The 23,296-nt window shown below is 39.9% G+C and overlaps 2 protein-coding genes across 4 annotated transcripts in view; one reads left to right on the forward strand and one right to left on the reverse strand.

The window, feature by feature from the left end:
• The first annotated feature begins 2,858 nt into the window (after positions 1–2,858).
• On the forward strand, positions 2,859–21,254 carry LOC124875023 (urotensin-2 receptor). Of its 3 annotated transcripts, none has more exons than XM_047376788.1 (2): positions 2,859–4,391; positions 21,120–21,254. In XM_047376788.1, the coding sequence occupies exon 1, from the start codon at positions 3,064–3,066 to the stop codon at positions 4,348–4,350; it is 1,287 nt and encodes a 428-aa protein (XP_047232744.1). In that variant the 5' UTR covers positions 2,859–3,063; the 3' UTR covers positions 4,351–4,391; positions 21,120–21,254. The 3 variants fall into 3 exon arrangements, with proteins under 3 accessions (XP_047232744.1, XP_047232743.1, XP_047232742.1); XM_047376787.1 differs by having other exon boundaries at positions 2,859–4,395; positions 21,120–21,245; XM_047376786.1 differs by having other exon boundaries at positions 2,859–4,346; positions 21,120–21,224.
• The window catches only part of uts2r2 (urotensin-2 receptor 2), a 39,185-nt gene continuing 35,636 nt past the window's right edge, over positions 19,748–23,296 (reverse strand). The window contains exon 9 of the mRNA XM_047376789.1: positions 19,748–21,305. Coding sequence (XP_047232745.1) covers positions 21,169–21,305 — 137 coding nt within the window. The 3' untranslated portion in view covers positions 19,748–21,168. The remainder of the gene's footprint in view (positions 21,306–23,296) is intronic.

The following is a 23,296-nucleotide window of genomic DNA, read 5'->3' on the forward strand; positions in this document are numbered from 1 at the left end:
AAAGAAGTATATATCAATATCATTCTGGTGTTTTACTGATGTTTTATATGTGACTGGATTTTCCCACTCCCCCCTGTAGTCCAGTATGACTCAACTGTGAGGTTCTGACTCCTGCACGTATCGGAGTGCCCTCTTTTAACTTTCAGGGTGGCTGCAAAGGATTGTGCTCAGTCACCTATGGACAGATTAGTCTGAGGACACTTTTGTCTGTCTAGGGAAATGTTACTGCCTCATGACTACTTGGCTATTCCATAATGTGGGAAGACAAGGGAGGATAAAGGATAGCAGGTCAAATATTGATGAGAACAAAGACGATGTGTTACAGATGAGGCTGGAATTTAAATTAAGAAAATAAAAAGAATTTATTAATTTATCTGAGAGTCAGAGCGCAGAAATTGCAGGCTGTCCAAAAACAAAACTCTTCTATAAAGCAGTGGAAAAGAGTGAGAACAAAGCGATCTAACCTGCAAATACTAAATGACGTGTTTGTATTGGGGACATTGGCACAAGCATCACCATCATGCTAATTCCACAAGAGTTCGGTGGTGTTGAAGTCGATACTGTGGACAGGTTGGCCAATCCAAAATGTACCATCTTTCAAGCATGGTGTGGGGTTTTCTCCTACCAGCAGGTGAATAACACAAAGTGGGTAGAATTATAAAAGACGAGGGCTACCTCCATATTCTTCAACTTGTCTTTAAATTATCAGGTTGATGGTTGACACAGTAACACAATTATGTGTTTGTAAGTTTTCCAGTGTTCCAGTTTTGGAATAAATAAAGCAGTCTAACATTAAACCTCTCAAATGTCCTCGCCCTAAACCCTACAGAAGATGTGTGATCTATGTTTAAAGCTGAGTCTGTTTCCTGTACCAGTCTAATCCTTTCAGACTCGTTTGGAGGGGTTGGTGTCTATTTCCAACAGTATGTGGGCAAGAGGTGGGGTACATCATGGACATGACAATGAACCATACACGTACATACTTATATCAAAGTGCAATTTAGAGAATCCAGCAACCTAACATGCATTTGTTTAAAGCGTGGGAGGAAGCCAAAGTTTTTACCTCCTTTTAAATCTTGTTTTATCCCCCTTTTTTGTGGTTATCTGTTCTAATTGTATATTATTCAGGTTTTTGAGTGGGGTGTGTATATATGCAGGTCCTTCTCAAAATATTAGCATATTGTGATAAAGTTCATTATTTTCCATAATGTAATGATGAAAATTTAACATTCATATATTTTAGATTCATTGCACACTAACTGAAATATTTCAGGTCTTTTATTGTCTTAATACGGATGATTTTGGCATACAGCTCATGAAAACCCAAAATTCCTATCTCACAAAATTAGCATATCATTAAAAGGGTCTCTAAACGAGCTATGAACCTAATCATCTGAATCAACGAGTTAACTCTAAACACCTGCAAAAGATTCCTGAGGCCTTTAAAACTCCCAGCCTGGTTCATCACTCAAAACCCCAATCATGGGTAAGACTGCTGACCTGACTGCTGTCCAGAAGGCCACTATTGACACCCTCAAGCAAGAGGGTAAGACACAGAAAGAAATTTCTGAACGAATAGGCTGTTCCCAGAGTGCTGTATCAAGGCACCTCAGTGGGAAGTCTGTGGGAAGGAAAAAGTGTGGCAGAAAACGCTGCACAACGAGAAGAGGTGACCGGACCCTGAGGAAGATTGTGGAAAAGGGCCGATTCCAGACCTTGGGGGACCTGCGGAAGCAGTGGACTGAGTCTGGAGTAGAAACATCCAGAGCCACCGTGTACAGGCGTGTGCAGGAAATGGGCTACAGGTGCCGCATTCCCCAGGTCAAGCCACTTTTGAACCAGAAACAGCGGCAGAAGCGCCTGACCTGGGCTACAGAGAAGCAGCACTGGACTGTTGCTCAGTGGTCCAAAGTACTTTTTTCGGATGAAAGCAAATTCTGCATGTCATTCGGAAATCAAGGTGCCAGAGTCTGGAGGAAGACTGGGGAGAAGGAAATGCCAAAATGCCAGAAGTCCAGTGTCAAGTACCCACAGTCAGTGATGGTCTGGGGTGCCGTGTCAGCTGCTGGTGTTGGTCCACTGTGTTTTATCAAGGGCAGGGTCAATGCAGCTAGCTATCAGGAGATTTTGGAGCACTTCATGCTTCCATCTGCTGAAAAGCTTTATGGAGATGAAGATTTCATTTTTCAGCACGACCTGGCACCTGCTCACAGTGCCAAAACCACTGGTAAATGGTTTACTGACCATGGTATCACTGTGCTCAATTGGCCTGCCAACTCTCCTGACCTGAACCCCATAGAGAATCTGTGGGATATTGTGAAGAGAACGTTGAGAGACTCAAGACCCAACACTCTGGATGAGCTAAAGGCCGCTATCGAAGCATCCTGGGCCTCCATAAGACCTCAGCAGTGCCACAGGCTGATTGCCTCCATGCCACGCCGCATTGAAGCAGTCATTTCTGCAAAAGGATTCCCGACCAAGTATTGAGTGCATAACTGTACATGATTATTTGAAGGTTGACGTTTTTTGTATTAAAAACACTTTTCTTTTATTGGTCGGATGAAATATGCTAATTTTGTGAGATAGGAATTTTGGGTTTTCATGAGCTGTATGCCAAAATCATCCGTATTAAGACAATAAAAGACTTGAAATATTTCAGTTAGTGTGCAATGAATCTAAAATATATGAATGTTAAATTTTCATCATTACATTATGGAAAATAATTAACTTTATCACACTATGCTAATATTTTGAGAAGGACCTGAATGAGTGTGTGCGGCGAGGAAAAATGACGAGAGGGGAAAAGATTTTAAATGTGAATTTAATCTTCTAAAGAGACTCAATGAAAACCCGTTCTATGTAGTGAACCGCCGCCGCTTGAACTGTGCGTAAAATCAGTTCCTTTTTGTGTTCTTTTTTTGAAATTTTTGGTTCTGCTGTGCACTTTTCTAACTTAAGTTTGAATGTCTGACCGTTCTTTGCGTAAAGACAGCTTAATGTTGCAAATCATTTTCTCCATCGGGAAATCATAAGTGGTTATTCCTTCAGCTGAAAAAGGAGATTATGCAGGCTACGTCTGTACATTGTCGGTATAATATAAGGGGTGTTGGTGTTTCAAGGGTGACGTCAGGAGCGGAAAGCAGCGGGCTGGGGCGCAGAACAGGACAAGCAGAAACACCAGCCGTGCAAAGGTGCGCGCTTTACCTAAACTCCTTCAGTAGCGATAAGAGCGGACGGAGCCGAACAGGAGCGGCACAGAGCGTGATGAACAATAGATCTCTAACTCCGCGGCTCGGCGGAGCTGGAGGTGGCGGTTCGCTCGGAGCTGTGGACCACGAGCTCGTCATCACCTCCACTTTCGGGACGCTTTTGTCCGTAGTCTACATAATCGGAGTGTCCGGGAATGTTTACACTCTTGTGGTGATGTGCCACTCCATCCGCTTCGCCACCTCCATGTACATCTCCATCATTAACCTGGCACTGGCGGACCTCCTGTACCTCTCTACCATACCCTTCGTGGTGTCCACATACTTCCTGAAGGACTGGTACTTCGGGGATGTGGGTTGCCGGATCCTGCTCAGCCTGGATCTCCTCACCATGCATGCCAGCATCTTCACCCTCACCGTCATGTGCTCGGAGCGCTATTTGGCCGTTACGCAGCCTCTGGAAACGGTGCGGCGCTCCAAAAGCTACCGCAAGGCTCTGGCGTGGGGTGTGTGGCTGCTGTCCCTGGTACTCACAGCGCCGATGATGATCATGGTGGCTCAGACAACCAAGAAGACGCCAGACGAGGGCGTAAAGAGGATGTGCGCACCCACGTGGGCGCCTCTGGCTTATAAGGTGTATGTGACGGTCCTGTTCGGCACCAGCATCATGGCCCCGGGGCTCATCATCGGTTACCTGTACGTGCGCTTGGCCCGCACTTATCTGGAATCCCAGCGCAACGCGGTAATCAGCAAAGGCGGGAAGCGTTCTCCGAAGCAGAAGGTGCTCATCATGATCTTCACCATTGTGCTTGTGTTCTGGGCGTGCTTCCTGCCTTTTTGGATCTGGCAGCTGCTGCCACTGTACCACACCAAGCCGCTGAGCTTGGCCTCGCAGACGCACACCTGCATCAACTACCTGGTGGCGAGTCTCACTTACAGCAACAGCTGCATCAACCCCTTCCTCTACACGCTGCTCACCAAGAACTATAGAGAGTACCTGAAGAACAGACACAAGAGCTTCTATAAGTACACGTCGTCGTTCAAGCATCGGCCGCCCAGTCTGCACTCCTGGGGCAAGTCGGGGTCCTCCAGCAACCAGTACGAGTTCAACTCTGAGACACTGGTCATGGGGACGCTCAGGTGACTTCTTTTGTAGAGGAAACGTCTCCTGGAAGAAGAAATGCTGTAGGTTGGTAGTTTTACACCGATCCTACTCGAATAAAAAAGGGACGCATCCTGGCGCAAAGAGTGAAAGTTTGGCTTTCATCTTTGTAAGCAGCACGCATTAATTAGTTGGCGATGTGTGCAAAAGATTAAAGTATGCACCTAAAAAACTACAGCCTTCCATAAATATTCACACCTCTTAAACGTGTTTACATTTGTTCCTGTCACAACCACCAACCTGAATATTTTTCCTTGTGTTTTATGCGATATATCAAAACACAGCAGTGCATAATTGTGAAGAAAAAAAACCCCACCTTTGCTCATCTAAAGTTTTTGCCCATTCTTCGTTGCCAAATAGCTTAAGCTCAGTTAGATGTGATGGAGAGCATTTGTGAAGAGCAATTTTAAGTCTTGCCACAGACTCTGTTAGATCTGGGTCAGGACTTTGACTGGGCCATTTTAATGCTTTGATCTAAACCATTCTATTGTATCTCTGGCTGTTTAGGTTTGTTTCCCTGCTGGAAGGTGAACCATGTTCCATCCATCTTTCTATCAACTTTGACCAATTTCTATTCTGAAGGAAAACATTATGACACAGTGTTAGTTTTCCACCATAGTGTTTTGCATGGCAGCCAAAAAGTTTAAAGGACTCATCTGAGAATTTTTATAGTTTAATTTCTCATTAATTTTGAAAGACATGTATTTTCTTTCCATTTCACAATAATGTAATAATTTTTCTTACTTTATGGTGTAAAATCACACTATAGCAACCAGATGCATTGTTCTACATCTCACCAAATTTTTCATTGATTGTGTCAAACACATTTTGTAAAAGTGACTTGGATTAGGGTTAGAATTCAAAATGAGAAGATGGGGTAGGACATATGGTTCACCAGCCAGGGCAAGATGATATGGGAGGGAACACAAGTGCTGTCAGTTATGTCCTAAACGTGCGTTCTGGAAATGTTTTTGTTTGTCCAGTGATCTGGAGTGGTACAGTTGTGCAGTGTAAACACTGTCAGTACCAAAACTGCTTAATAACAGTGAAATAAAGAAGTCTAATTGAACATAACGAGAATTTTGAGAAACTGAGACTCAGGATAATTTACTATCTACAGTGCCTTGCAAAAGAATTCATACCACTTGAATTGTTTTCACATTTTACCATTTTAAAATCAAAAACGTTCATTATTTCACTGGGATTTAACCAGTACATGTTATGTTGAGCTGCGATTTTGTATGACCTTCGTGCAAGCAGGAGCACGGGAGCTGCAGGTGAATTGAATATTTAATAATAGAACTGAAATTACTTACAACAGAAAATAAAGAACATGGAACATGGGCGATGAGCCGGTCATGACAACATTGACGTTGCACGGGTAGTCAACAGTAGGATTGAAAAGCAATGAAAACCAGTATAAATACAGAGGCAGGGTAGAGAAATTACCACTGAACAAGAAGAGTTAATCAGATGAAATGTGGAGCAGCAGGTGGCAGGGAAATGCAGAGCAACTGAAGGAGGGAGGCTAATTAACACAGATGAGTGGAAACACTGAGACGTCCAGGGAAAGCAACAAAAATATCACATGAATAAGCAAAAAAACTAATCTACAATGAATGAACCAAAATAACTGCAACTAGAGAACATGAACAGGAAAGTGCAGAGAAACTGACAAGAAACTCAAAACTCAAACACAGGTGAGTCATGAAAGTAAAACGTCACAAATTGTGAGGTGGAAAGACAAAGATGCATGGTTTTGAATATTTTTACCAAATCAAACCTAAAAGGTGCCATGTATTTGTAATTAGCCAATTTTACTCTGATGCCTCTAGATAAAATCTAGTACTGTCAATTACCTTTAGAGGTCTCCTCATTATTAATAGAGCCCATTAGCAAATAATTTAATCTCAATATAAATGCAGCACTTCTTAGACAGCACTTCTTTGAGCATCTCACAAAGATCTGTTTATTCCGCCAGAAAATGTAAAGAATACGGCCCCACGGCATATTTGCAGTTTGTCATATAGGACCCAGCTGACAGGTTGAAGAAGATGCTTTGGTCAGATGAGAACAAAACTGAACTTTATAACCTAGATGGTAAACCTTATGAACACCAACACTGCAAACAAACCTAAAGACACCATCCCCTCTATGAAATATGGTGGCTGTGCTGTGGGAATGCTTTTCCTTTTTCATGGACATAGAAGCTTTAGAGAGTTGATAGGAAGATGGATGAAGGTAAAAACACAGCAAGCATTGAAGAAAACCTGCTCGAGACAGAAAAAGGCATCAGACTGAGGCAATGGTTCACCTTCCTACAGAACAATGATCCTAAACATACAGCAAGAGCTAAAATACAATAAATTTCATATATCATTTATTTGAATGGAAAATGTAAAGCACAGAGCTTAATCTATTTGAAAATTAATGACAAGGACTTAGAAATTGTTGTCCAGACTCTGCCTATGTAATCTAACTGAGCTTGAGCTATTTTGCAAAGAGCAATGGACACACATTTCAGTCAGATTTGTAAAACTGGTAATGGCATACTCCAAAAGATGCTTTTATATATAAGTCTTTTATATAAAAAGTGTCAAAAACCATGTATCCATTTTCCTCCTCTTCACAATGTTGTGCCACTTAGTGGTGGTCCATCACATAAAATCCCAACCAAACACACTGAGTTCTGCGGATGTGACATGGACAGTTCCAGAGGTATGAATACTTTTGCAAGGTGCTGTAAACTTGCAAACTCACACCCATCACCTTTCCCTTCTAAATCCTTACCAAAGGCGATGTGGAAGACATGTAAGCTCATGCATAAGACTAATAAAAATAAATAGCATAAAAATAAATAGCATAAAAGCAGAAATAAAAGCAGAAAGAGGTTTACATCCCTTTGAATGCAACAACGGAGAGAAAGCTGCTGCAAGTGACCCTTTGGGGTCAACAATTGAGGTTCCAAGATACAAAGTTGATGATTTGATTTTATATTCTGGAGGCTTGATAGTGTGGAATATATCTGATATTGTTTGACATGTTTTCATTTTACCTATATTAGAAGCCTTAGTTATTTTAATGACTCGACTTGAGTAGTAACGCAGTGGTTAACCTGCAGGACTGGTTTCAGGCTTATCTTGGTGGTGATTGTGAAGAAATAACTCTGTCAAATGAAATAATAAACAATAAAGTTGCTTACAAAAATACAACTAATCAAATAGTTTTGCTAAAGAAACAACAGGAATTGTTTTCAGCCATACAGTGTATATTGTATGATCTTATTTGCAGATCTGTGATTGCCTTATGTTAGCTTACCTTAACGTCCATCAGTGTCAGAAGGTCTTCATTTCTTAAAAACAAAACTCCCGATAGCTGTGAAGACTAACACTTTATGTGTGGTTAACATTCTGTCATTACAAGCCACAAAGCCCTTTGATTAGTGTTAGTCAACTCTCTCAGCAGACTCATTTCTACACATCTGCATTCATGAGGGGCTTTGCAATACTGAGTCACAGGGTGTGCGGAGGGTGATGTATGATATTGATGGTTGTGACTAAAAAGGTGAGGAGGACTGCAGTGTTTGGCACTCTGTTTGATGCAGTCTAATAAGAACTGATTCAGGTCTGGGTTAATTTATCACAACAGGTTTGGGTTTTAGGTTTGACCCAGTTAGGGTTTTAAGCCAAAAATTGGGTTAAAGTGACTAATTTCTACTGTTGAGGCTAACATAGAGTTGATTGGACCTGGATTATGAAACAAGTAATTTTTGGGTTAAAATAACTTTTATTTTAAATTATTTTCTGAATTAAAAATTCTTCGATTAAAAACAATTAAAGAGAGCAACCTCATAACTTCAAGAATTTGTTTTTAACAGCTAGTGTTACCCTCTTTGGCTCAAATACTTTTAGTGAGACTGAGAAAGGTTTGCCCTACTACTCACTTTAATCTGTGAGATGGTTGAGAGCTTTCTTGCATATAAAGTCTGTTTTAAGTCACCCCACATTATCTCAAAATGATGTACTGTAGATCTGGGCTTTGACCCTGTCTAGGACTTTCAGTTTCTTTATTCTCAGCCAGTCCTTGGTGGATTCACGGGTATGTTCTCAGTGTCATGTTGCAGGGTCCAGTTGTGATCCAGCTTAAATATTTTGACAGAGGGTCACATTTTTCTCAAACACCCTCTGATACACAGTAGAATTCAAGAGTAGCAAAAGCCTGCTGTAGGTCCCCTGATGAGGTTTGGTGCCTCTTTTAGCATCTTGTGGTCTGCTTTAAGATTGAACGTACTTGGGAGGTCAGATCTGGGCATGTTGGCAGTTTAAAATGTGTTCAACTTTAAGATTATTTTTCCGTAAATGGCAGATTTGAAATTATTTTTGAGATCTCTTTAAGTCCATTACCAGACTTATTTCCTACAATCTTTTTTTTCTGAAGGCCTCAATTTTCTTTCTTTTATCTACAATTGCCCTAATATTCCATTGTATTAATGTGACGTTTAATTAACGGGGAAGATTGATGTTTTACTGTTTTTGTCTTAACCCCTTGAAATGTTTAGTGGGCTTCACTTCAAAACTCTTCTGCTCTCAATGCAGCCAAGTTATTGTGTACCTCTAACACACTTGATGCAAATTCTACACATACCAAGAATGATGTTGGAAGGTATTTGCTGCTATCTAGTGGTCAGAGTTTTGTCCAATTATGCCTAATTAGGCATATTTGCATACTAAATACCTGTATTTATATCTATTATCTGTGTCATATTCAGATGAACATTCGCTACTCAATTTAGCATTTTTTGACAGCAAAAGCACAAAATAATTTTTTATTTGTTTGTAAGAGGTTGAACAGATCAAAAACTAATAATTATTTTATTTATAAAGCGCTTTCCAACAAAGTGCTGCACAAGAAGTTAGAATAACTTGTGGGTTTAAACATTGTACTCATAGCATTTTAATTTGCTGTTGATCTACATGAGCCCCAACTCCAGGTCTTGACAAAATATTATATGAACATTTAAAAATGTTGATGAACGTTTTTAAGTTTAAAGGCTCCTCTGACGCTGGATCAAATTGACCCCCTCTGGTGGTACTAGGGGGTATTTCAAACATGATGTTTCTTTTTTTTTGCAGCATTAGTGGCCTTAATTTTAGTTATTTTTCCTATGGAGACAGACAGGAAGTGGGGTGGAGACAGGGAGAAGACATGCAGCATAGGTCTCTGGGTTCGGGCCTCAGGGTCTGGACTGGAACTCAGGATGGCTGCGTTGAGGACTGAGGGTCACGCTCTCTACCACTACGGCTCATGCTGCACCTGAATCATGATTTTGTTTTTCATTTAGTATTTGAAATAAATTTGTAGGTTTTTAATTTTTTTGTTTTATTAATCAAATCTTTAGTTTACATACATAAGGACTCAGAGAAGTGGCAAGTGTTCACTATTGACAATGTTGCCTGTGTATGCAAGTTCAGCTTAAAAATGTTAAAAGTATAAAGAGAGTACAGTGAAGAACATCTAGATGAGGAACAGTTTGGATAGACGAAAATGGATGCTATCGTAATGCATGTCTGGACATGTCTGCTGTGATCCTCACACGTAGCACTGAGACAAGAACAACTTCTGATTTTCTGACATTAGGAAAATGATCTGAATGTAATCTTGAGCTGTGACATTTTCAAGGAAAATGTCCCAAGGGGTGGGTGAATATTTTGGATGGCATCATGTACGTGTGTGCACATATTGTATATCAGATGTCCCAAACCCATGCATAAATTCATTGTAGCCAGTCTCTCTGTGGCACACAATGTCAGAGAAGAGACAGGAAATGGTCCAATTCTTTTTGTATGTTGAAGATTCATGAAAAATTCAAGACTGCTTTCATAGAAGCTGAAACAAAATCTCCATCCCTTGAGCCTATGTGATTTATCCTCAGAGAAAAAGAAACTGGAGTAATGTATGTTTCTGACTTTATCTAATTTTGCCCAAGGGACTGATTAGAGAAACACTATAACATAAAGTCTAAAAGTGGAGTAAAAATTCTACTGTGGCAAACAGCTGGTTCTACCCACTGAAAGAGTAGAAACATATCATTCCCCTATGAATGACACATCTCTATTAACTAATAAGCAGTTTGATGCATCATCAAGTGGCTAGATTTATCAGGAAAACAGCCCAAACGATCAACACCAACATGTGGCCAGTTTGAGAAGAAAAGATGTCCCTGCATTTAAGAGCAACATCATTAAACATTCACAGTCATAAAAAAGTAAGAATTCTGTTTTAGACTTTAAAACTTAAATAGTCTGATGAAGAATGCTGTAAAAGTCTTCAGCTGATATTACATCAGACTAATTAATCTTTCAATCATAAAGAGTCTCTTAAGAATGTCCAAAATGCAATGAAGAAAAATCATTTAAATATATTGCGTTGTTCTTATTTGGTGGAACATTCTTTAATCTATCATTAAGATGATTGTTAAGATTGCATAAACTTTGATCTTGGATTCTGAGAAAGGATCAGTCAAACATTCAGCTTGCTTCCAACTGCCTTTGTCCTGCAATGTGATAGTTCTGGGCTCCATTCCATCTTCCTCCTGCCACATGTCGATGTGCCCCTGGGCAAGGCAAACCTCAAATGGCTTACTGATCTGTGTATCAGTGTATGAATGTGTGCGTGTCTGTGGGTGAATGTGACTCTAGTGTAAAGTGTTTTGATTGGAAAAGCGCTGCATAAACGCAAACCATTCACCAAACTTTCCCTCAGACTCTTGACAGGTACTTAAAAATTCAAACTATGTGCATAAACTGTGAGTTTACCTTTCCAGAGAGAGAGTGAGAGAGAAAATATGATCAGGTTAAATCTGTATGTATCAATTAAAGAAAACCTAAACATTATAACTCTTAATTTACTTGTTTGTTTTGTTAATCAATAAATCATCATATTAATGTGATGACTAACATTTAAATCATTCATTCTTTCAGAGATTAGATGTCATATAATCATTAATTTTACAATTAAAGTATTATTGTGATTCTGGGAATAAATATATTTTCATCATATTCTTCTAATTCCATGCATGCAATTTAGGGTCCCTGAAAAAGAGAACCCTTCAAACAGATGCATTTTTGTTCAATCTGAGACTGATTAAAAATATTTTATTATTTTTTTGAAACGGATATGATTAATACCTACCTATGCTTCCTGTGCATCGGTAGGTATTACCGAGCTTAAGATGTGAGGCATATATCCAACCATCTCCCTTTCAATACAAATTTGGGGCATCAGGAATGAAGGTGTGCTTTAAGCTTGACAACCTGCAACTAATTTACCCTTTCATGTTTTATTGTGCTTTTTTATGTGGATCTTGAAGTGCTTATTGTACTTTTAAGTGCAAAAGTTCTGTTATTGGAGCCCTGTGAAAGAAAAAAATCTGATTGTCTTCTATTGGTAAATGATTTCAAGACCTTAGGGATTAGTTAAACCAGCTCAGTGTGACTGCTCATTGGACCCATAAGTTGCTGCTTATTAAGCATTATACCCTCTGTACCTATGAGAGCCCATAAAGATCAGCAGAACCACCATTAAATTGTAAATTAATTTAAAAAGTAACAATGCATACTGATGAACCTATCAATGTAAATATCCCAGAATAAGCCAAAAGGCTCCTTTACATTGCATTTTACACCACAAGCACAAACTACAAAATAGAAGCAGACAGAATTGCATTGTGTTCAAATTTATCAGGTGGAATCAGAGATATGATTACAATGGGCATTATAATGTAAATGACTGTCTAATATATTTATGATAAACTAGCAACCTACAATGTAATGCAATAATGTATGCTCTGATATGGAAAGGCTATTTATTACCCTTTTAAAGAGCAACCTTTAAAATGTTTTTTCTGAGCATTGTCCAACTTGATGTTAGGTTTAGTTTGCTTTGGCACCCACTCTTAGTAAGAAATGGAGCCAACTTAAATATTTTCCACTTGTGAATATTTGGAGTCTTCACTCATAACTCTCTGTCTTAAATCATATGGAAGCAGCAAGCTGTACTTAGTTTTTTTTTTTTCCTGACTCTATTGACGCTCTTAGAAACTTTTTCCAATGATGCAATCCCAGCATGTACAATGATTGCTGCTTCCCTTTTTTATGCCAGTATCCATTTTTATGCCTTCACCCTGGGTTTGTTTCTAGTTTTAAAAGCATCTTAACAGGATACGTTTTCCAATATATATAATGTCTGGATTTGCTCTGCAAGTGAGCTATGAAAGTGTAAATCTATCAAACACAACAAGCTTTGAAATTTAGACACCACTCTCCATCTTACTTCTCCAAGCATTGACAAGCTCTTGTATCAATGTGTAGCATACCATCTACTCTCTCTTGTTAGCCACATCAGTGATGCCAGGCCCTTCTGTAAACAATGAACACGACTCACCTGTGAAGTAAGAAGAGGAGAAATTACAACCTGCTTGATTCTCCTTTGCCTGTGCTTCCCTTGTGCTGGATTTAATTAGCATGGAATGCCAGGGAAGGGTGGGCTCTGACATTCTCAAGTGGTCTTCTGAGTCAAACTGCTGAGTGTAGCCCAACAGGCATGCTTTGAAAGTATAGGGCGAAGCAGTTCTCTGTGGAAAGGAGCATGCTTAATATTTAACGGTGCTCGTTTTTCTGAAGTTAAACTAGCACAGTCATTAATGTGGACATTAACGGCAATGGGATAAGTCAGTTGAAGGAAGTCAACAATTGTTTGCTTTACACCTTGTAGGAACCCAACATATCGATATATAACATAAATCATATGATGTAGTCTCAGAGAAAACCAGAAAACCAGAGAATCTGCTTTGACCGAATCATTTGCTGAGTGTACGACATCTCTGAAAAGCCTGGTATTACCTGAGCTCATACACTGACTTTGGTAAAAACTTGTCTGAAACCCTCGTACTCGTAGTCTTCCACTTATCCGGGACAGGGACCGAAGCCCTGCCGCCGCGGAGGTTTTTAAACAACTTGGTGACTTCAGACTTGGGTGATGAAAGAATCCAACCCCAAGTCCCCAGACACTGTTTCCACCAGGGAATGTGTGACGGCAGGATTGAGGAGATCCTCGAAGTACTCCTTCCACCGCCCGATAACGTCCCCAGTTGAGGTCAGCAGCCTCCCACCCCCACTGTAAACAGTGTTGGCGAAGCACTGCTTCCCCCTCTTGAGGCGGCGGGCGGTTTGCCAGAATTGCTTCAAGGCCAACCAGTAGTCCTTCTCCATGGCTTCACTGAACTCTTCCCAGGCCCGAGTTTTTGCCTCTGCCACCGCCCGGGCCTCGACACGCTTGGGCTCACGGTACCCGTCAGCCACCTCAGGAATTCCACAAGCCAACCACAGCCGATAGGACTCCTTCTTCAGCTTGACAGCGTCACTTACTGCCGGTGTCCACCACCGGGTTCGGGGATTGCCGCCGCGACAGGCACCGCAGACTTTACGGCCGCAGCTACAGGCAGCAGCATCGACAATAGATGCAGAGAACATGGTCCACTCGGACTCTATGTCTCCTGGTGCCAAATGCACTGATGGACACCCTTATGTTTGAACATGGTGTTCATTATGGACAATCCGTGACTAGCACAGAAGTCCAATAACGAAACACCGCTCGGATTCAGATTGGGGAGGCCATTCCTCCCAATCACGCCTCTCCAGGTGTCACTGTCATTTCCCACGTGGGCATTGAAGTCCCCCAGCAGAATAATGGAGTCCCCGGGAGGGGCACTGTCCAGCACCCCTGACAGGGACGCCAAGAAGGCCCCGCACTACCGCTCGGCCCGTAGGCCAAAACGACAGTCAGAGACCTGTCCCCAACCCAAAGGCGCAGGGATGCGACCCTCTCATCCACCGGGGTAAACCCCAACACGAGACGGCTGAGCTGGGCGGCAACAAGCAAACCCACCCCAGCCCGCCGCCTCTCACTGTGAGCCACTCCAGAGTAGAAGAGAGTCCAGCCCCTCTCAAGGAGATGGGTCCTAGAGCTCATGCTGTGCGTGGAGGCGAGCCCGACTATTTCTAGTCAATACCTCTCGACCTCCCGCACAAGCTCAGGCTGCTTTCCCCCCAGTGAGGTGACATTCCACATCCCTAGAGCCAGCCTAAGCATCTGGGGATCGGGCCGCCAAGGTCTCACCCTTCACCTCGATTTAATAGTCGTCATGAGGGGTTCTTGTCCGAAACTCTCTTTCACATAAATTTGGACTCTTATAACATAGCGCTCTGCGGCTGTAAACCAATGCTTCATTCTTCTTCCAATGAATCCAGTTTATTTGGCGAAAGCCTGAGAACAGCGACATTTTGCTTTTGGTGCACTACTTGTCGTGTACAGTATATGCAGCAGATGGAAAAACTACACTTCATGTTTTGTTCACTCTGTGTTAAAGGTTGTGCTTCGACTACTTGAATCTCTTCCCCTTTTAAATTTTTATATAGCCCATATAGTTTATTGTGTGCCTATAATCTGCTGGGTGCAAAACCGAGCTTATGTAAATTAAGTCAGCTAAAGCGGTGAGGTTCACTCCTCCTCAGAACTGACTGCAAGAGTATTGCTGCTTTGGACCGAGACGTACTAAAGCAATATGGATAGACTACAGCCATTTAAAATTGTCCACTGCATGTTGATCTGTAAAGGTTTTGTACAGCTGTAATGCCTTCTTATTGTTTAAAAACACAACAAGCAAACTAATTTACAGGAAAGTCCAGAACAGGGGTAAAAAACTGTGAAATGAATGAAATTCCATATTTTATATTCAATATCTAATATTAAAAAGATAAATTCAGACAACTTTAGCATTAATTCTGATTTTTTTTTTAAAGCTGTAACAAACTTTGTGGAAATAATGGATTTGACTTTAAATGCACTGCTCCCTGTGTCCTGTTCAGCTGCATCAGTTAGTAGCCAGGAGAGAATGCCATGATTTTCAGCCATTGAAACATTAACAGATGATCATATAACAATTCACACTTTTCTAACTTGGGTAAAGCCAGTCCAAACTGACTTCAGTGTCACAAACTGGGTTTCAATATGTTGTTAAACAAAGACAGCAATTTCCTGGCTATACATTTTAAAGTTAGCAAAATATGTAAGCTGTTAAGGACAGAAGCTGGAAAACGAATGAATATTCAACCAGTAATAATTTTGCACCAACCAACCTCAAAAATCCACCTCAAACGTTCATGTTAGTTTCAGAACTTCTAGGGTAGTTTTCTGAGGTCATTCATTACCCTGACTCCATATCCACTATATGTACCTGGGTAAACATTACTGAAGTTCATGACAGGTAGTACTTTTGACATTCAGTTTTTTTCAATTCAATTCAGTTTTATTTATATAGCGCCAATTCACAACACATGTTGTCTCAAGGCACTTCACAACAGTCAGGTACATACATTCCAATTAATCCTAACCATTGAACAGTGCAGTCAGAGTTAGTTATTTATTCAAATTGGATAAAAGGTTTTTCTATCTAAGGAAACCCAGCAGATTGCATCCAGTCAATGACTTGCAGCATTCCCTCCTCCCGGATGAGCATGTAGAGACAGTGGACAGTCACTGGCGTTGACTTTGCAGCAATCCCTCATACTGAGCATGCATGTAGCGACAGCGGAGAGGAAAAATTCCCTTTTAACAGGAAGAAACCTCCAGCAGAACCAGAACCAGGCTCAGTGTGAGCGGCCATCTGCCACGACCGACTGGGGGTTTGAGAGAACAGAGCAGAGACACAAAGAGAACAAAGAAGCACTGATCCAGGAGTACTTTCTATGGGAAGGAAAAGTAAATGTTAATGGATTTAGCTCCTTTAGTCTTTTCACCTAGAAAGAAAGAACTTATAAACTCTGAGCCAGTTTTCAAGGTTAGAGTCTGAAAGAGAGCACATACAGTTAGTTACAGTAAAAGCCCAGTCAATTTCCATGTCTAGGAGAGAGAAAGGGTTAAACACTGAAAGACAGGGCCATGTGGATCATCGGTAGAGGATGAGAATTAAGTTGTTGCCAGCAGAAGCTCAGACGATTCCCCTCTCCAGAAAGGTGTCACAGGCAGACACAGAGCCAGGCCAGGTGTAGCTTCTAGGAAGAGAATAGAGAGAACAAGGTTAAAAACTGAAATAACAGCAAATAATGCAAAATTGGAGAGTAGTGTGAGAATGTAGCGAAGAGGGTGAAAGTGGTCGTTATGTCCTCCAGCAGCCTAAGCCTATAGCAGCATAACTACACAGATAGTTTCAGTTCAGATTATTTAGTTAAACGGCGCTTATTTACAACAATGTCGTCTCAAGGCACCTCACAAAGGGTCCCACTGATGGTCATTGTTATACTAAAAACCAGAAGGATTGGGATACCTCTCTCTGTCAGACTGATTATAACCATTGGAAAAGAGAAGGGGTCATACAGGTAGCAGAAATGGAGGGTGTGTTTACACCTCAACCATAACTGAGCCGGTTTAGGCTAAACCTGACTCCCCCTTACTCAAACCAACAGGGAGGGAAGAAGACAGAGGTAAAAAATAAGGAAGGTAGCTCAGGATAAATTAAGCCACTCTAACTATAAGCTTTATCAAAAAGGAAAGTTTTAAGCCTAGCCTTAAAAGTAGACAGGGTGTCTGCCTCACGGACTAAAGCTGGGAGCTGGTTCCACAGGAGAGGAGCCTGACAACTAAAGGATCTGCCTCCCATTCTATTTCTAGAGACTCTAGGAACCACCAGTAAACCTGCAGTCTGAGAACGAAGTGCCCTGTTAGGAACATATGGAACAATCAGATCTCTGATGTATGATGGAGCTAGATCATTAAGGGCTTTATATGTGAGGAGGAGAATTTTAAATTCTATTCTGGATTTAACAGGGAGCCAATGAAGGGAAGCTAAAATAGCAGAAATATGATCTCTCTTATTAATTTTCATCAGAACTCTTGCTGCAGCATTTTGAATCAGCAGAAGGCTGTTAACTGCATTTTGTGGACATCCTGATAGTAAAGAATTACAATAGTCCAGCCTTGAAGTAACAAATGCATGGACTAGTTTTTCAGCGTCACTCCTAGATAGGATATTTCTAATTTCGGCAATGTTCCGGAGATGAAAGAAGGAAATCCTAGAAACCTGTTTAATATGGGATTTAAATGACATGTCCTGGTCAAAAATAACACCAAGGGTTTTTACTTTATTATCTGAGGTCAATTTAATACCATCCAGGTTAAGTGATTGACTAAGCAGTTTCTTTTTTAAAGACTCCAGTCCAAAGACGACAACTTCTGTCTTGTCTGAATTTAGAAGCAAAAAATTTAACGTCATCCAAGTTTTTATGTCTTCAAGACATGCTTGTAGTCTATCTAACTGGTTGGGCTCATCAGGATTCATGGGTAAGTAAAGCTGAGTGTCATCAGTGTAACAGTGAAAATTTATTCTATGCTGCCTAATAATTCGACCTAGTGAAAGCATATATATAGTAAAGAGAATTGGCCCAATACTGAACCCTGTGGTACTCCACAATTAACCCTGGAGTTTAAAGATGATTTATCATTTACATGAACAAACTGGAATCTGTCAGACAGATAAGACTTAAACCAGCCTAGCGCTGTTCCCCTGATCCCTACAGCATATTCCAGCCTTTCTAAGAGAATTTTGTGATCTACTGTATCAAATGCAGCACTGAGATCTAGCAGAACCAGAACAGACACAAGTCCATTATCTGAGGCCATAAGAATATCATTAGTGACTTTCAGCAGAGCTGTTTCAGTGCTATGATGAGCTCTGAAGCCTGACTGAAACTCTTCAAACAGGTCATTGCTGTGTAAATGCTCACACATTTGATGAGCAACTATTTTCTCAAGAATTTTAGATACGAATGGAAGATTGGATATAGGTCTGTAATTTTTCAAGTCATCTTGATCAAGTGAAGGTTTCTTAAGTAAAGGTTTAATTACAGCTAACTTAAAAGCCTGTGGTACATATCCAGTTACTAAAGATAGATTAATCATATCTAAAACGGGGCTGGTAATCAGAGGGAACACTTCCTTAAATAATTTGGTTGGGATTGGGTATAATATACAAGTTGAAGGTTTAGATGAAGCTAATATTTCTGATAACTCAGGAAGCTTCACAGGATCAAAACAGTCCAAACACAAATCAGGTTCTGCAGTTATTTCCAATGTTGTCTCACTTGCTGAGGATGAAATAATCATTTTCGGGAGTATGTCAAAGATTTTCTATTTAATAGAATAAATTTTATTTAAGAAGAATTCCATAAAGTCATGGCTGCTAAGAGCTAAGGGAATGGATGGCTCAACAGAGCTATGACTCTGTGTAAGTTTAGGTGTGTAGAGCGCCATTTTCTCTCCAAATTTCTAACATTGTGCTTTCAAGTACGCAGCTCTGAATTAAACCAAGGAGCTAGCCTCCTATTAATGATTACCTTCTTTTTCAAGGGGGCTGCATTGTCTAATACATTACCCTGAACCTTCAGAGATTTGTGGACTGAATTTCTGCCTTTCCTTTAAAGACTTCTGGTTGGACATCTATTGAGGCAAAGGGAGTAAATCTTTCATCAAGGTCATATATTAAGGTTTTAAATTATTTATACCATTTGCTTTCATTTCATGTATGTGCTTACATTGCACACATCAATTTATTAAACATGTATAATTTCTGTACATTAGTTTAACGAGATTTTAAGTTTGTTTCACTGTAACCGTTGTAGGAAAAAACAAAACACAAAAGGGAAGCAAGTAGGAAGCACACCTTACTTGGATCATTTTCAAGGGTACATTTTTACCATGGAGATTAATCTAGACCTAGTTGCTGCAGTCATAATGATGATTGTAAAATCTATGCCACAGAAAACTACCCTGGTTCCTGTTTGCTTATCTCATTTGGTATATAATAGTGTAATAAGTGTTCACATTATTATGTTTATTTGGAAAATTGTAACTCAGAAGATATCCCGTTTACTTATATTTTCCAATAGTCCTGGCATACATTGACTCAGTGTTGAGGTCCTCATATTTGCAAAATGAGATGTCACACATGGACAAGCAAACAATCACCTTTTAAATGTTTATAAACTTAAGTAAGCTTCCTATACTCAGGAGTCTGTAAAACCTAAAGTGGACCTCACTAAATATACATTCTGAACTTGGAAAAAAAGTCACGAAAATAAAAATAACACAAAGCCTGACTCTAAAATCAATCCACGCAATCTATTAAGAATAAAATGGGAATGGAAACAAAGCATTTGCCACAGCAGCTGTGTGGAAAATAGGAAAGACAAGGAAGATGACTTCTCACACCGATCATCAATCAAGCTATTTCCTCAAGTGCAGATAAGAATGGAGGCATACACACAAGTAATATTGGCTGATTTTATAAATACAAAATGTTCACTCAAGTGTTATGGTTTAATAATTGCTGAAAGAAAACAGTAGAACAAAACATCTGTCTCCTAAAACAAGGCATTGGCACATTGAATTCTCTCAGGTCAGTACTTAATTCAAACAGCAAGACCTGAAAAAAGCTTGGCACACAGACAAAACAATTTACTTCAATGAAACAAACTAGGGCCCTGAGAGTCAGTGAAGATATGCTTCTTTAAATCGGTTTCATTTTGAGCTGCAGAATTGTCACAAGCAATCCCATGAATGATAACAAAACCTGCAGGAATCATGACAATTTTCCACTGTACCAAGAACAACAACCCAAACCGTTGGAAGCATACAAACAATTTATTTTGTATCAGACAAAGATAACCTGAGTAAGTGCCAAAATCAGTTTTCAGATGATGACATGATTCATTCAACAGGCTGTTTGTGCTCGAAAACTCTCCAATGTGGCCAAAATTAGAGCGACTCTGCAAAGAATATGCCAACATTCCTCCAGTGATGGAAATGACTCATTGACACGTATTGAAAATTCGTGATGGCATTGGTGGGACCTTTATTAGGTTAAGGGGTAATTACGTTTTCATAGGACCAGGTTAGTTTGAATTGTTTTCTTCCCTTAATAACGGAGATCATCATTTGAAAATGTCACCTGGTATTTACTCAGGTTATATTTATCTGATATTAAAATCTTTCATGAAACATGAAAGTGTGACAAAAAGGAAGAAAAGAAGAAATGTGAAAGGGGAGAGAACTGATGACAAAATCTTTGCATTCAGACACAGTAACCAGGAACACAACCTCTAAAAAGCTCCAATTACCAAGCACTGGGTATGCCAAAGTAAGAGCTTTTTCTTTTTCGCTGTCAAGTTTGATCATTATTGTCTGGCATCACAGAGAAGTTTCTTGGTAGAGTCTTGAGCTGAAATTTTAAAAAGGCTTTGAAGTAGGGCAGTCGGTGTGTAGGTGGAAATCAGAATCTTCGTAAAAGATTTAAAGAGGAAATGTTGCTGGACATGTGCACTTTTCTGAAATTTGACAGCAAAATGTAGAGGCACATTTTGTAAAGCTTCAACGGGGTACATTCAAAGGAATTCTACCCTCATCAGTGGTGGAATGATAGAGAAAACCTGTGCCGTAGCTTTCTCACTGGATACTCAAACAAGTATCATCAGTTTGTTGGTTATAAATCCGTCCACACATTCTTTGCTTTGTTCATCTGCCGCTTGTTTTTTTTTGCAGCTGGTGAGGATGCTTGATCAAAGCTAGTTCACCTAGGAATATTATTAATAAAAACATTTCCTTCCGCTTGTTAATTTTCTTTGTTTCCATCTTTGCTGCAGGGCCCGTCTGAGCACATGGGCAGCACTGTCCTCCATCGTCCCTGATGCCTCAGGGTAGGGAGGGGTCAGAGATCGCGTGACTGGGGTTGCAAGTGAAGGAGACGGTGATGGCATAGCGTGTCCCCCATGTTACCTTCTCCACGCGGTGAAGGTTCTCTGATCCAGAAGAGAAGAAAGAGACTCGCCCTGGAAAGTGAATAAAAAATTAAAAAAAACGCTTTAAGAGAAAGTGAATGTACAAAAGACTTCCAGAAGCAGTGTCATTTTTCAGGAAACATTTGCCTTTTGGCTTTTATCCACATTTGGTGTTGGGACATTTGGCACAAAGCTTTGACCATTGTATTCTGATGTTTAACACACATCATAATTAAGTTAAGTGGTAGTTGATAAACTTTACCAAACCAATGGCAAGCAGGGTAAACAAAAGTCAGTCCAGAACAACATTTGACATATTTATTACATAAACTGGTAAGAAAATATTATTTCTAATTTTAACAAAAGATTTTAAAAGGTCTTAGGTCTATTTTTCTAGTCAATTTCATTACAAGAGAGTCCAGGACAATAATTTCATTATTTCACAATATTTGTTTTAAATATTATTGTTTATGTAAAAATGCCACAGCTGGACTGCATTTGCATCCACATATGTGTGTGTGTTAAATCTACAGATTTTGACATGAATGTCATATTTGCTGCAGATCAATAGGTTGTTGATACATGTTTCATGCCTTGTAAAAGTATTCCTGCCCCTTGATTTTGTTTTACATTTTCTCGCATTACAACAACAAACTTCAGTGTATTTTATTGGGATTTTATGTGACAGGACAATACAAAGTGGAACACAGTTGCTGTGTAAATTTATACACTCTTTTCTTCATTTAATGTTTGTTGAATAAATATCTAAAAAGTGCATTTGAAATCAGTCCCACTGAGTTAATACTTTGTAGAACCACCTTCCACTGCAATCACATTGGTAAGTATGGCTCTACCAGCTTTGGATACCTAGAGACTGAACTTTATGCCTCTTCTTTTTAACAAAATAGCTAAGGTTCAGTCAGATTGTCTGTGGACAGCAGTTTTCGAGTGTTGACATAGATTCTCAGTTTAGGTCTGGACTTTGACTGGGCCCCAGCCCTAACTCTGATCAATTTAACTTTCCGTACTAAACAAAGGCATTCCCACAGTATAATGCAGTCCCCACCATGGATCAAAGTGAGGTTGGTGGGTTCAGGGTGATGGGCATGATAGTTTTTCTCCTAATAAAGCTTTTGGGAGATGTGCCATATGCTCTCATTTTAAATTGATAAATAGAAAACCATGTATAATTTTTTTGGCATGATTACTTTTACAAGGCACTGTGACAGCTAAAGTTTACCACTTTGTTGTCTAGAGTAAGTTAATGAGGGACTGGAGAGGAACCAAAGCCACAGAGAGCACAAGATAGGGTGAGAAGAACGATCTCGTTAGAAAAAGGACCTTTTAAAGTAAGTAAAAAACATCAATATAAATTCAGAATGCAACAGTAAATACAGTAAAAAAGAAGGATAGTTGAAAGCTAGCTGGCACACTTGCTATGACTCAGGGTAAAACTATTTGCAATGTTGGGTGTTATGAGCTCAAACATGTAATGCTTTTACAATCATTTTTTTTCAACATTTTTGGTGTTGAGACATAGTTAAAACAAAACAGTGTAAGAATCAGAGAGCTTTTGTTTAGCAGATATGAGTATTTTTAAACTGTTAATATGTTAGCACTACATCCAGCTTGAAGCTTAACCTTTAGAGATCTTAAATAAAGCTAAACTGTGCTTGCCTTAACTTAGCTCCATCATTTGTGTATAACATTTGTACCTGAAAGGTGAGATTTTAAGCTCCAAGTAAAAAAATAATCATGACCCTGAAGTCAGAATTCGAACTAAGAGAGTCACAGGTTTCTCACCAACCCCGACATCAATGTCTAGATTCAGATATCTGCAGTAACAAACAGTTTATTTGCCTTAAATAAACCAATGGCCAATCACATTACTACACAACCATTAGCAATTGTGTCGCTAATAGAGCTAAACAGTAAACCGGAAATATATTGTCAATGCAATGAGGTTGTGCACTAGAACTAATCTTGCAAATATCTGTTTAGAATTAAGTATTTGCTTTAATCGTAATCGAATACGTTGATTA

This window comes from Girardinichthys multiradiatus, chromosome 10 (assembly GCF_021462225.1).
Source record: "Girardinichthys multiradiatus isolate DD_20200921_A chromosome 10, DD_fGirMul_XY1, whole genome shotgun sequence".
Lineage (NCBI taxonomy): Eukaryota > Metazoa > Chordata > Actinopteri > Cyprinodontiformes > Goodeidae > Girardinichthys > Girardinichthys multiradiatus.

What these genes read in the sequence shown, in the direction of transcription:
- LOC124875023 (XM_047376786.1), top strand. Translation starts at nt 3,064, where the DNA reads ATGCAGGCTACGTCTGTACATTGTCGGTATAATATAAGGGGTGTTGGT. An exon ending in CTGGTCATGGGGACGCTCAG is followed by an intron (nt 4,347 to 21,119) that starts GTGACTTCTTTT and finishes TCTTTGCTGCAG; the next exon opens with GGCCCGTCTGAGCACATGGG.